Below are 13196 nucleotides of genomic sequence, written 5' to 3' on the forward strand. Positions count from 1 at the left end.
GCAGTTTTGTATTTAGTTAATATAAATGTAAAGCATAGAAATTATTATTTGTATTATAAAAGATATTAGAAAAGGTGAATGTATTGCCCAATTGTAACTAAACGTTTGCTCTTTTGTCTCCGTTTCATGTGTGTTCGTGTGCGTGATAAATTCTCCATGTAAATTGTGTTGTATTCTTGTGTTGAGGTTACTTTAATAGAATGCATGGGAAAGTTCCAGGTGGAATCTGGAGCTTGAGGGTAGTCAGTTGGGTATGTCGCACTGTGGGACTCAGCTGTATGTGACTTCTCTTGTCACAACACATCTTTATATCATCTCCTGTTGTTGCAGAAGTTCCTTCAAATATCTTGTTACAAAGAGAACTAAAAACACTTTATTCCCCGAGCCCGAAGGTTACATATGTCAAGTGTTCGTTCCAGCTCTACATGTCATAAACATTTCATATATATCTATGGAGACTCAATATATAAACTTCAGACCAAACACTTACTTGTGTGAAGAATTCAAATGTTCTATATCCTCTTACCACTACATACAGGATGGAGACTCTATTAACTCAATGACACTTTACAGTCATGAGCAATATAACATTATAGCCTGCTGCCAATGGCTATAACTGTTGCTAAATGCACTTTCCTGAGTTACTGGCCCGAGCTACAGGCAAGGGCACATAACGGGCAGAATGTTTTCAATTAATACGTTACATAACAGAGCACTGAAAAATATACTTTTTCTAGCTTAGCCTTGTTGGACTTGGCCCTTTTTGGCTAAAGTTCCTTAAACTTTTTGCCTTCCTCCTAGACCTTTTTCTGACATTTTGTTGCTGACTTAGATGCTTTGGGCACTTTGCCACTGCTGATCAGTGTCAAAGTGCAAGTGCTCCCTGTATAAAGTGTTATGGTAATTGGTTGTCCATAATTGGTATGTTTGTCTTACTAGTAAAGTGCCTAGTAAAGTGCACTATGTGTGCCAGGGCTGGTAATGCAAATGCTGATAGTGGTCCTGCAGCACTAATTGTGCTACCCACACAAGTAGCCCTAAAAAGAGATCTCAGGCCGGCCACTGCAGTGCCTGAGCGCAGTTTGTTAACTGCCTTGCTGCCCTGACAAGTGCACCCACTTGCAAGGCTTTACTTTCCCTTTTTATGCATATCAGACACCCCTATAGTAGGCCCAAGGTACCCCCCTGGGCAGGGTGCAATGTATGTGAAAGGTAGGACGTACTGAGGTGTGTACTATGTCCTAACAGAGAAATACTGTCAAATTCGTTTTTCACTGTTGCAATACCATCTTGCCCATAGGACAGAATGGGGAATGCTGTGTCATATGATTCCAGCATATCTTCCGATAGGCATAAAATGGAGGGATGGAGTTTAGTGTGTCTGAACTCAGAATTTAATATCACATCTTTTTGTGAAGATGGTTTTTAAATTGTGTGCTTAGAAACCCCGTTTTTAAAAGTGGCTGGTTTCTTGTCCTAAACCATCCTGTGTGCCTCTGCCTGTTTGTGTATTGACCATCTGAGTTTGGATGTGACAGGGTCTGGGAAGTATCCTGACCCCAGGGAGGAGAAGGTGAGACAGCAACCGGCTGGACTGCATTTGATGTGTGTGGGGGGGGAGTAGCCCCCTGGATGTGAAGAGGGCTGTGTTGCTGCCACAAAAGGATGGCTCCACCTCCTGCAGAGTGTCTGGCACCAGACCCCCACTATCAAAGGAAGAAGGTGTGCCCTGGCAGGAAGACACTCAGAACTGGTTTGGACCGGGCTCAGAGCCCCCTGAACACAAAGACTTCAAAGGCATTTAGGGGTATAAATGTGAGAGCTGAAACCCCTGGACTCAAGACTGAAATCCAGACTGAAAAAGGATTGAACCTACTTTGTGATCAAGAGGAACCTCTGTCAAGGAAGAACAGCTGAAGAGACTGAAGAGAAGAACTGCCCTTGCTGTGTGTTCTGGGGCTGACCTGTAGTTTGCTGATTTGACTAAGGAGAGGCCAAGGGACTTTGCTGTGTGCTGTGTCCTGAAGTAGCGTGTCTCCAAGGGCCCGAGGAGAGCTGGTCCCCTGTTGTGGAAACTCAGGAACATAAACGTTTCCAACCGTGTCTCAGCGACGCTTGGTGCGTGGTGCTTTTGCTTGCCTGAGACTGCCGTGTGGCCCGTGGTACTGTTTATGAGGTGTCCCGTGATCGATTTGCCCCCGCAGCGTGAAACATCGTCCAGGCTGCTGTACTGCTGTTTGTGGCCCGAACTGTCAATGTAACTGAGGCTGTGAGTGAGAATCACTGCCGCAGGCCCGAGCTGCAACGTGTTGAAGGATTTCTTGAAGCTAAGAAAGCTGCAAGGTGAACGGGATTGTTATCGTTGTTCACCGAGAGGAATCTGCCCAAGATCGTCAACGACGGAGAAGGCAGCGCCGTAACCCGTCCGGCTACAGAGTCGCCTAACAACGGAGCTGCAACATCATCGAGGCCCAACAGGACGTCTGACAAGCGGGGAGAGAGAGAGAGCGAGGCAGCGCACCCCCCAGGTAAGGCTTGGACTCCGGTCGGGAGCCTAAAGCGTGTGTGGCCTGGGGAGGCGTGCAGGAGGAGTACAGGAGTGCTCCGAGCTCTCTCCCACTGCACCGCGTTAGACGCGCTGAGTACCCGAGTGGCCCGTACCTGCCCAGCAGTACCGGGGCCGCCCCTTTAAGCTTATGACCATTGTTCCTGGTGTTGGGGCCTAGTGGGGGCCCGCGTTGACTGCGCAGATTGGCGTACTGCATTACTCGTTCGTTACAAGCTGCCTGATTTTTGCATTACGGATCGCATTATTTCTTACAGTATGAACTGCCTGATTCTTACATTACGAATTACATTATTCCTGCGTTTCGAACTGCATTAGTACGTGCATTAAGGACTGTGTTATTACTACATTACGAACTGCATAACGAACTGCATAGCATTGCATTAGGACTGCATTAGATCATTGTGAACTGATCATTAATACCGCAAGAACCTATAAGTGATTGCCGGCCTAATAACCGGCAAAGTGAAAGATTACGAATACGCATATGTTGGATTTCTATCGTTTGGTCTCCTCGTATTCCTTTTTGATAAAGATACTGTTATTTTTATAAAAATCGGTGTGGTGTCCATTCGTGGTGTTATCACTGTGTTACTGGGAGTGTGGTTGCAAATACTTTACACATTGCCTTGGAGAAAAGCCGGGCTGCTCGTGCCAAGCGACCAGGGGGTTATCTAAGGGTGTGTCCCTCCTAACCCTGACTAGAAGCAAGGGTCCCTATTTGGACAAGCTACCTACCTGAGTCAACTAGAGACCCCCAGTTCTAACAAGCCTACTAAGAATTTAATGTGGACAAATCTAGATATGCATGCAAACAATCTGAAACTTCCGAATGCCGTAAGGTTGTTGAGTCAGAGAGCGTACAGTTCAGAAGAGGCTTAGGAGACCGAGGACCTTATTTAGAGTTTGGTGGACAGGATACTCTGTGAAAACTTGGACAATATCCCGTTGGGTGTATTAAAAGGGACATAGGTAAGAATGATAGTTATTGGATGTGTTTAATACCTACCAACTCATAATTCCAACATGTGCATAAACAGGGTTTACACACGGGTCCGACTACACCAACCACCTCGTAATCAGTCCCTAAGAAGTGAAGTTTTGAAGTGAAGTTTCTTCCTCGTGCCAACTGCTGTCTGTTGCAGACAGTCACTGGTAATATATTCTGACAGCACCAGTCAGTTCACTTCTGGCGAACTGCAGGTGTTCTGCCTCTACAGTAGGAGGCCAGGCCCAACTACTGACACCTCAGTGTTAGATGCCTCTTTGTTCAACCAACATAAAGGTCCAGAGCTGTAGCAACAGTTGCACATGGTTATTACATGTAACCATGCCACTCAGAGAGGAAATAAAACCTGACATCTGACTTGACAGTATGTCAAATTTCACAAGAATTTTAGTTACTGTACCTATTCAACTGATAGGATGTCTCAGAATCTCATAAGTTAGGTCTTCAGGATTTGCTATGTATTGCTAAACTTTGGACTACCTCACTGAATATCTTTGAACCCAAGCCCATTGCCCAGTGAAGAGTGATTTTGCTTCCCAAGAGTCGCTCTGGAATAGACCTTTGATTCTAGAATAAGACTGATTATCTTTTGCTGGCTTAGGTGTCTAGGTTCATTCTTATCATGCGTGTGAAGGGATCAGTTGTAGGTGCAAACAAGAGTGAAGCAATCGCTGTTGGGTTGCACAGGTGGCGAGAATCTAGTTTACTGTTATCAATAATAAAATCATCTTCATATTTTGCTCTGAGGCTTATCTTTTCCTCCACCTTTCCGATTAAACTCCACTTTGCTTATTCAAAACGCTTTTAGATATAAGAATGAACACAATTTCTGTAGTCACTTATATTCTCCCTTTTTTGATAAGCATATCCCTTATTCTATGATGAATAGCTTTAGTCTCCCCTCAGTAATCCAGTAGCTGCTCAGTCTGCTAGCCAAGAATATTTGAACATTTTATGTTAATCAACCTTCCCGGATGAGATATATTATTTGGGGTGATTAGTGGTATTTTTATTAGTTAGAGTTGAGTGTAATGTGTGTCTTTCATTGAGCTTACTTCTCTCCCTGTGAAGAGGAAATCAATATTTAAACTAGACACTGGTTTTATAACTAGATTTGTGGCCATAGAAACTAACACTGAAGCCACAGCAACCTTAATTATTTGTTAGGTTTCAGAGATTTCAATATTTCGTCTGCAGTAACTGGTTTATTTCCATTGCAATATTTGCTTTGCTCCTTTTGAATTTCAGGTGCAAATTGTTGTTTTGTGTTTGTAAGAAACTCTCTCACTTACAGATAAAATCTTCATACAGAATATTGTGTGAATTATTGAACATTTCATAAATGTCTGCATGCCATTTTTTATTTCATTCTCATTCTAGACAACTGAACAGAATTCATTGATTAGTGAGATTGCAGAAGAGATGTTAGCAATTGAAAAGGAAACTGGTGATGTATTTTCTGATGGAGAGATATCATTAGAGTTTGAGAATCCAGATGAAGAAAGGTGTTGCTCCCTGGATACATCAACAAAACAGGTGTGGGAGTAGCACGACTGCTTATTTTATATCATGTACTGTTTTGAACTGAAGCAGTTGGATTTCTGCAATTTTGTATTTAGTTAACATAAATAAAATAAAAGCAAGTGCAGTAAGAGTAAATAGTAAATACAATCTTCTTTGTGGTGCAGGTGGTCTCCACTTATCTAGAAGGTATCAGTGCTGCTGATATCATTGTGATTGATAGGCTAGTTGCCTTGCGAAAAGGAATGAGTATTATGTGCATTATGTGCTTTAATGAAGTGAAGAGTTGTGTGAGCTGCTCTTTTCTGGAAAATGTTTCTGATGGATACTTTTAAGCGTAGATTGTACACCTTTAGAATATTCCTCGATGCCAGACTGGATCTGAAGCTTTTACACCAGTCCTCCCTCATGCCACTAAGTGGCGCCATGCAGCTTCGCGTTGACTTCATTCCACCCCAGAAGTGATGAAGCAGAGCTGCATATAAAGCACCACCTTTTTGCACTGATGTCTGTTTCTTCCTTTACATACCTTCAACGCGGAGTCCCCCTTTTCTTGTTGGTTTGAAACATTTGTTCTTCAAAAATGTTCAAATTCAGTATGCAAGAGAACAATGTATCCTCCTAAAGCTACAGGGTTCAAACCTTGCTGTGACTGCCGAAAACAAATGTCCTTGTTAGATCCACACAAAGTGTGCTTTTGGTGTTTGGGCTCGGAGCTCAACACCAAGTCGAGTGAGGAATGTACTCTCATCAAACCAAAGACAATTCAGGACCGCAAAGCTGTACGCCGCTGAGCATTGAAGGAAACCACACAAGTCCTGCTCAAAGTTGAGGGAGTGGACTCAATCCCACTCTCCAGGCCATTCCTGCAACAGGTCTTCATCACGGTCAAAGTCTTCTGATAAGTCAAATTCTTAGTCAAAGCAGAAACACAAAAAGGCCAAGCTGGACTCTTTCTGACAGTTTCTATCTCCAGAAAAGTCGCAAGGACGTCAAGGTGCCACTCGGTCTCTGTCCTGATCTTCCATCGAGGAGCCAATTCCACAACCCACCTTGGATTCCGAACCTACTTTGGTGCTGACTTCCACTCTGGCTCCATAATCTCCGCGGGTCCTTTCAATGATGCTAACCCTAGAAGGCGACCCTATACAGATAGTGGTGCCTGTCTCCCAGCGGAACTCACCTCAGCCCTGACCGTAATCACATTGTAAATTCGCCCCATGCACCTGAGCCTCATACAGTCAGAGTTTGACAGAACACAGCACCGACCACGAAACCAGCCTCAGGTGCTCCATCAGCTTTTTGCGTTCGACCGTGACAACAGCTTACCACCACTTGGAGATACCAATGGAAATAATAGGGATGACATACCCGGACAGTATGATGACAACAATCCATACATGAATTTGTAGGAGTTTGATACTTTCCCGATACTGGGATAATTTCTCCCCTAGACCACCAATGGAAGAAAGTGCTTCCTTTGCGGAAGTGATTAGTCGTGCAGCTGAGGTCTTGGACCTACAACTTCCTTCAATGGAAGTTAAAGCAAATTTCCTTACAGACATTTTACAGCCTGGACAGGCTTCATCTGAACCCTTGCTACAGTTCATTAAAGCCCTAACTAATGCATTACTGGGCACCGGGTCCAAGCCGTGTTTTTTCCACAGGAGAACAGACACCATAGATCTGTGCCAGGCTACACAGATTTTGTGACACAGCATCCTACCCCACTGAGTCTGGTGGTCTAGGCTTCCACCAGCAGGGTCATTCCTAGTTCATTACCTACAACCCACCCAGACAGGCAGTCAAAGAGGATTGAGACATTCGGGAAGCACATGTTCTCATCGGTCAGCCTAGTTATAAGGCTGGTCAATGTCAGTAGCCAACTTGGACAATATACATTCGCCCATTGGGTCTAGGTCAGCAATATCTTACCGACAGTCCCTGAGGAGTTTCGGGCCTCCCTGGCTTAAACCATTCAGTATGTGGCCAGATACGCCATGCTCTCGAGCCCGGATACCCAATTGCTTGGCTGTGCAATCAGCACTAGGTTGGTGCTTCTCTGGGGATGTGCAGGCATCCCTTATGGATATGCCTTTCAACAAATCTCACCTCTTTGGTAAGAAGGTTGATTCTGTCATGGAACGCTTCACAGTCCCCTCAGCAATTTTGCCCTTTTCTTATTTATTCTAGAGGTTTAGCATGCAAAACACATCCCACTCCATCCCTGCACCAAGCACCCCAGTGCTTTTGGAGTTCGGGATCAGGCAGTTAACAAGCAGTCACCAAGAGCAGTGACCTTTCCCAGTAGTTTATGCTGCAGCATCAGCTTCCAAATGGCGTTTAGTTTGCCCTTAGTTGCCACAACCCGCCTGTGAGAGGCAGGATCAAACATTTCCTCCAAGGATGGCAAAGTATCACATCTGACAGAAGGATTCTTCAGATCGTTCAACAGAGCTTAGCCCTTCGATTTCTTTCCAACCCGATTAGTTTTCCACCCACATCAAAGCTTCTTTCAGAGGAGCACCTGTCCATCTTGTTGCAATAGGTGCAGGTTCAACTGGCCAAAGTGGCTAAAGAAAGACCACCGGCTTCAGTAATAGGGACTGGTTGTTAATCCAACTATTTACTCTTGGCGAAGAAGGATGAAGGTCTTCGTCCTGTTTTAGATCTTAGCCTGCTGAATGCCTTCCTACGGAGGGAGAAATTCAAAATGCTCACATAGCTCAAGTTTTGTCTGCCCTGGAGCCAGGCGATTGGTTTGTTGCCTTAGACCTGCAGGAACTTACTTTCAAATGCTAGTTCTGCAGTCCCACAGATGTTACCTGTGGGTCAAGGTCAGCCAGGAGCATTTTTAGTTTGCTGTGCTTCCCTCTGGTCTTACCAGCGCCCTTTGGGTGTTCACAAAACTGATGGCAGTGGTCGCCACCCATCTTCAAAGTTTGGAAATACCAGTTTTCCCCTACCTCGATGGCTGGCTGTTGCAAGTGAGCTCGCCGTGGTCAGTTGTAGACCACCTCGAAATGTCGGCAAATCTCCTAACATCATTGGATCTTTGGGGTTCTCGATCAACATTCTAAAGTCACACCAAACCCCTTCGCTGAGATTTCCTTCTATAGAAGCTGTTCTGAACACTGCTGTTCGTGCCCTTCCTCCACCACAAACAGACCTGGACATTTGGGTTATGATCCCAATATTTCCGCCTCAATCCTAGATCTCGGTGAGAACAGCTCTGAGGCTTCTTGGTCTGCTGCCTCATGCATCCTGCCCATGCCAGGTGGCATATGCAGGATCTGAGGTCTCAGTGGGCCCAGAACTAAAGAAACCTTGTCATCCAGCTTTCAGAGGAGATTGTAGACTAGATCTGCAGAGGTGGCTGCGTGGTCACAACCTGACCAGCAGCAAACCTCTCTCCCTTCCCCACCCAGAGCTGAAGGTGAGACTGCGGGCTGGGGAGGTCATCTCAGATAGATGAAGATCAGTGGACTATGGTCTCTCGTGGAAGCCACATGAATTTGTTGCCTAGCCTTAAAGTCCTTCCTGATGTCAATTAAAGGAAGGCTGTTGCAAGGTTCTCACAGACAACAGAACCATAATGTGGTTTTGCAACAAGCAGGGCAGAGTGGAGTCATGGGTCCTGTGCTAAGAAGCGTGGTACCTCTGGAGCATCAGGTAGTCTCTCTTATCCTGAACCACCTTGCGGGATCTTTAAACTCCTGGACGGATGAGCTGAGTCCAACAGATCACGAATGGTGGTTGCATTCTATGGTGGTGGAAGGCATCTTCCAAAAGTGTGGGGCGCACTGGTTGGATCTTTTAGCCACCGTTGAGAACTTGCAGCGTCAAAACGTCTGCGTGTTGGAGTCCCCAAGAACACAATCGCTAGGAGGCACGTTCAGGCTAGAGTGGTGCATTGGACTTCTGTACACCCTTCTGCCTCTGTCTTTCGTACCACAAACTCTGAAAAACATCTGGAACACCTGGGTACAAGTCTTCCTAGTGGCTCTAGATTGGGCCAAGAGCGTGTAGTCCCAGGAATTTCTGGCCATGAGCATCTGTCCTCTACTCAGGTTACCACTTCAAAAGGATCTTCCATCACAGAAGCAGCGTAGGGCTCTGCACCTGAACTTGCACATTCTACACCTCTTTGCTTGGAGATTGATCAGCTGCAGTTGACTGTGTTCGATCTATCACAACAGAGGTTGTTGATTTCCTCCTCGCTGCCAGGCGTCCCACGACAAAGTCGGCTTTGGCCAGATGCCAGGGCCAATTTGTGGCCTGGTTTGAAGCCCACAATACAGACCTGTTGCAAGCAGAACTGTTGGATGATTTCTTATTTGTCTTTGACTCAGCAAGGACTTGCAGTAATTACCTTTTCAGCCTTTTTGCATTTACCGGCCCAAACGTCCTTGTTCAAACCACCGGTTTAGATGCTTTTTTTTTTAAGGTTTGTAGCACATCTTTCCTTCCAAACCGTTTGTGATGCCCACGGTGTGACCCTAATTTGGTCCTGACTTTACTCAGGCATGCTCCTTTCAAGCCAGTGCATAACTGCTCATTGCGTCGTTTTGCTCTAAAGACTTCTTCATCCCGATAACTTCAACAAATTGTATGAGTGAGATTCAGGCTCTTTTGTTACAACTGCCCTACACCACCTTTTTTCTGGGCAAAATGGTGCTGAGGACCAGGACAGCCTTCATGTCGAAGGTCATGACTCCTTTTCACATTTGGCAATCCATCACCTTCCCATCTTTCTTTGCTCTACCTCACCCCTCGAAAGAGGAGAAGGGACTCCATCAGCTGGACCACAAAGAGATATAAGCTTTTACATCAGTTGCACCAAATATAATTGGATAGATGATTAGCTTTTTGAGGAGTTCTCTGGGGCAAATAAAGGTGAGGCAGCGCAGAAAAGGACTGCGTCAAGGTGGATAGTTCTTTGTGTTAAGATCTGTTTGACTAAAAAGCAGCCTCTGAAAGGGCTGAGGGCCCATTCCACTGGGGTAAAGCTTGGTAGCACGCTGAGTGCCTGTTCTTGATCTGTCAAGGCTTCTACATGGACCTCAGTGTCCATGTTCATGAAGCACTACTTCCTGGATAGCTGGACTGATGGTAAGGAAATTCTGCCCATTCGGTCCTGGAGGACTTTCTGGTCTGAGCCCACACTAAGGACTCTCTACCTTGGGAGTTACTGCTTTGGAATCAGTTCTAAAGGTTTGGAATATGCCATTAGAAGTATGAAACAGAGAAAGTTACCTTCGGTAATGCTCTTTCTGGCGGATACTCTAGCTAACTGTAGATTTCTCAAGGCCACTCCACTTCCCTTTCTTTGAAGTGGGCTATCATATAAAAAGGTCCCAAATTAGAGATCTGCAGACTGGCGCCTCTTTGTTTTGTGCTCTGCTTCCGAGGTAGTGGAAGGAGTCAAGAAAGAAACTGATGGCGCCCAGCAGGGTGCTTATATGCAGCTCCACTTAGTCTCTTCCAGGACATAAGAAAGTCCACACAGATCCGCGAGGTGCCACCCAGCGGCACATGGGAGCACTGCTATGAAAGCTTCTGGATACAGTCTGGGGCCTGAGGATATTCCAAAGGTGAGGAATCTGCTGTTAGATCGACTATCCACCAGAAAGAGTGTTACCAGAGGTAAGTAACTTGATCTTTTCAACCTAAAGCCCATGATGAGGGGACTGAAATGTGACCCATGTTTATTGCTTTGCTGGTTCCAGTGAAGTTAGCTTTGTGTTGTCTTCCTTTAAAATAGTTGACAATGACAAGAATGTGTTCCTCTGCCATAGACCTGCCTCAGGTTATATGTTGTGACTTGCTCTGAATGCCATTAAGCAGCTTATTTTAGGCTCATTTACATCATTGCTCCTTAATAGATGCCATGTGCAGGTCTCTAGCAATACAATATCTTGAATATGCTGATGTTCTGTGAGAAAGCATGTGTGCCCGAGGCTTGAGATCTGTATTGTCCATGGGGTTTCAGCATGCATACTTCAGCAGATTTCCTGGAATGTCTTGGGAAATGATTTCACCCAGTAAGTATGCCCTTTTCTCCCTGGAAACTCAACATTGTTGTCTCAAAATGCTGAAACCAGGGGGTGGGGTTGGAGGGGGCATGTGTAGAATCGTACGCTTGCCGCTAGAGCTCCGCTCCACCTAAGCCAGAAAAGCCTATAAAAAACACCCTTATCTGGAGACTTGTTCTCAAGGAGACAGCTTGAAGAGATGTGCAGCCTTGACAGCTGCTCCCGGGAGTCAGGGCTGCTCAAACCTGCAGCCACGGACCTATTCGGCCCTCGCAAAGCTGACTCAACAATCTGGCTGCCACTTAGGCATTGTGGACAGCTCAATTTGTTGCCGAGTGGAGGAGCCACAAGACACAAGACGGCGACCCAGCTTCGCCGCCACCAGCATCAAGACCTGCCTGCTGTGGCTCCCATCTGAACTGACAGCACCAGCGAATTTCTCCTTGGGGTAAAACAGGACAGGCCTTACCCTGAACGACATCGAGACACAGATCATGCAGCCACTGGACACTTCAGGTATTTGGGGGGACAGGAGCACCACCATTTCAAGAACCTACCCGACCCAAAGGGAAGCTGTAGGTTGTGCGCTGAGGAGGCCCCAAACAACCACGAGGGCACAGGGAGGAGTAAATACGTACCTCAAGACAAGCGCATAACCCCCTGGTGGCCACAAACATCAGGAGGGCCTCAGGGCTGAACCACTGACACACAGTAAGACGCTGGGACCCTTGGGAGATCATGAGTCTCTCGAGGTGCACCTTCAGGGTAGATGACCCCAAAGGATATATGTACACTGGCTGCATGGCCCAGCACAAAGACGAAAAAAGTAGGGCACTCCCGGGACAGTGTAGATCCAGCCAGGGGACGCATTGGGAAGAAATTGATTGCGGCCTCCTCCCACCACCATCATGAAGTGGGGACCCAACCCCTACACTGTGCACCACCATGCGAGCTTCTTCCCCTCTCACCAACATTTCAGCAGTAAAAATACGGGGTTAGTGCTGGGAGGGAGACCCCAGCCCTTAAGCTGACCACCTCAGCTCCAATTACCTTAGTGCTTCTAGCACGTTGGTCAATGGAAAGCACCACAAAGAAAGAAAGCAAGCTCCTTGGTCGATATGTGTAGTAGTGCAGGGGAAGGAACCCCAAAGACCCCCCACACAAAAATACCGTCTGTGTATGCACTAGTTACACAAGACTATATGGAATGCTTTCTGGTGGAGATTAGACTTCGTACTACTACCCTCCGACTTCAGATCCTGTGTACAGGAGTTGAAGAAGGAAGTAGCAGAATTGGGACAATGAGTAGATGACCTGGAACGCACAGTAGACGCGAGGACCGAAGGCCAAGAAATGCTGTGGCAACAAGTTCAAACAATTGAGGGGACATACGGTGGACTTGCAAATAAAACAAGAAGATCTTGATAGCTGTAGCCGGGGTAACAATATACGCAACAGGGGGGTCCCAGCAGGGGCGAAGGGCTCTGACAACATGCCTTTCACCAAAGACTCACTGCAGGCAATCAGGGGCAACCCAGACCTACTGGGACCTCGGCTGGATACAGCTCAGAGAGTCCTCACTTGCTACAATGGAAAAACACTGCCCCAGGCATTCTAACAATAGTGCACAGCTTTGAAGACAAAGAGGACATAATTCCGAAGTCCAGGCGGAAGGCAGACCTAGTGTTCAAAACTCACACTGTCTACCTTTTTCAAGACCTGGCAGCATCAACACTTCGCTGCTGCAGAGATTTACAACCCATCACAAAATTCCTTAACAGCAAGCAGATTAAGTCAGTCAGTCAAAGGCTTTATTTCGATATGATAATATCTTAAAAAGTAATAATACAGTAAGAAAACAGTAAAATAGTAAAAAGGAGCCAATACGTAGCGAGGTAATCATGCATTTCATACTACAACTGGCACCAATAAATTAGATAAGAGCCATATATAATTTTGTTAAAAAACAGATTAAACAAGATACGAAAGCCTAGTTGATCTGATGCGCCAAGCCCATCCTAGAAACTTTGCTAGGCCACAGGCAAAAAGGGGCCGTGGGTCGTTT

At 46.0% G+C, this 13196-nt stretch overlaps 1 protein-coding gene across 5 annotated transcripts in view; it reads left to right on the plus strand.

Moving 5' to 3' along the window:
- FAM169A (family with sequence similarity 169 member A) overlaps positions 1 to 13196 on the plus strand; it is a 385897-nt gene that overhangs the window by 302657 nt on the left and 70044 nt on the right. For 3 of the 5 annotated variants that reach the window (XM_085632310.1, XM_085632312.1, XM_085632311.1), the window contains one exon: positions 4956 to 5111. The exons of the other annotated variants lie outside the window; for them this stretch is intronic. In XM_085632310.1, the coding sequence (XP_085488436.1) occupies positions 4956 to 5111 (156 nt within the window). The remainder of the gene's footprint in view (positions 1 to 4955; positions 5112 to 13196) is intronic. 5 annotated transcript variants of the gene reach the window in all.

This window comes from Triturus cristatus, chromosome 2_1 (assembly GCF_964204655.1).
Source record: "Triturus cristatus chromosome 2_1, aTriCri1.1, whole genome shotgun sequence".
In the NCBI taxonomy this organism is placed as follows: Eukaryota; Metazoa; Chordata; class Amphibia; order Caudata; family Salamandridae; genus Triturus; species Triturus cristatus.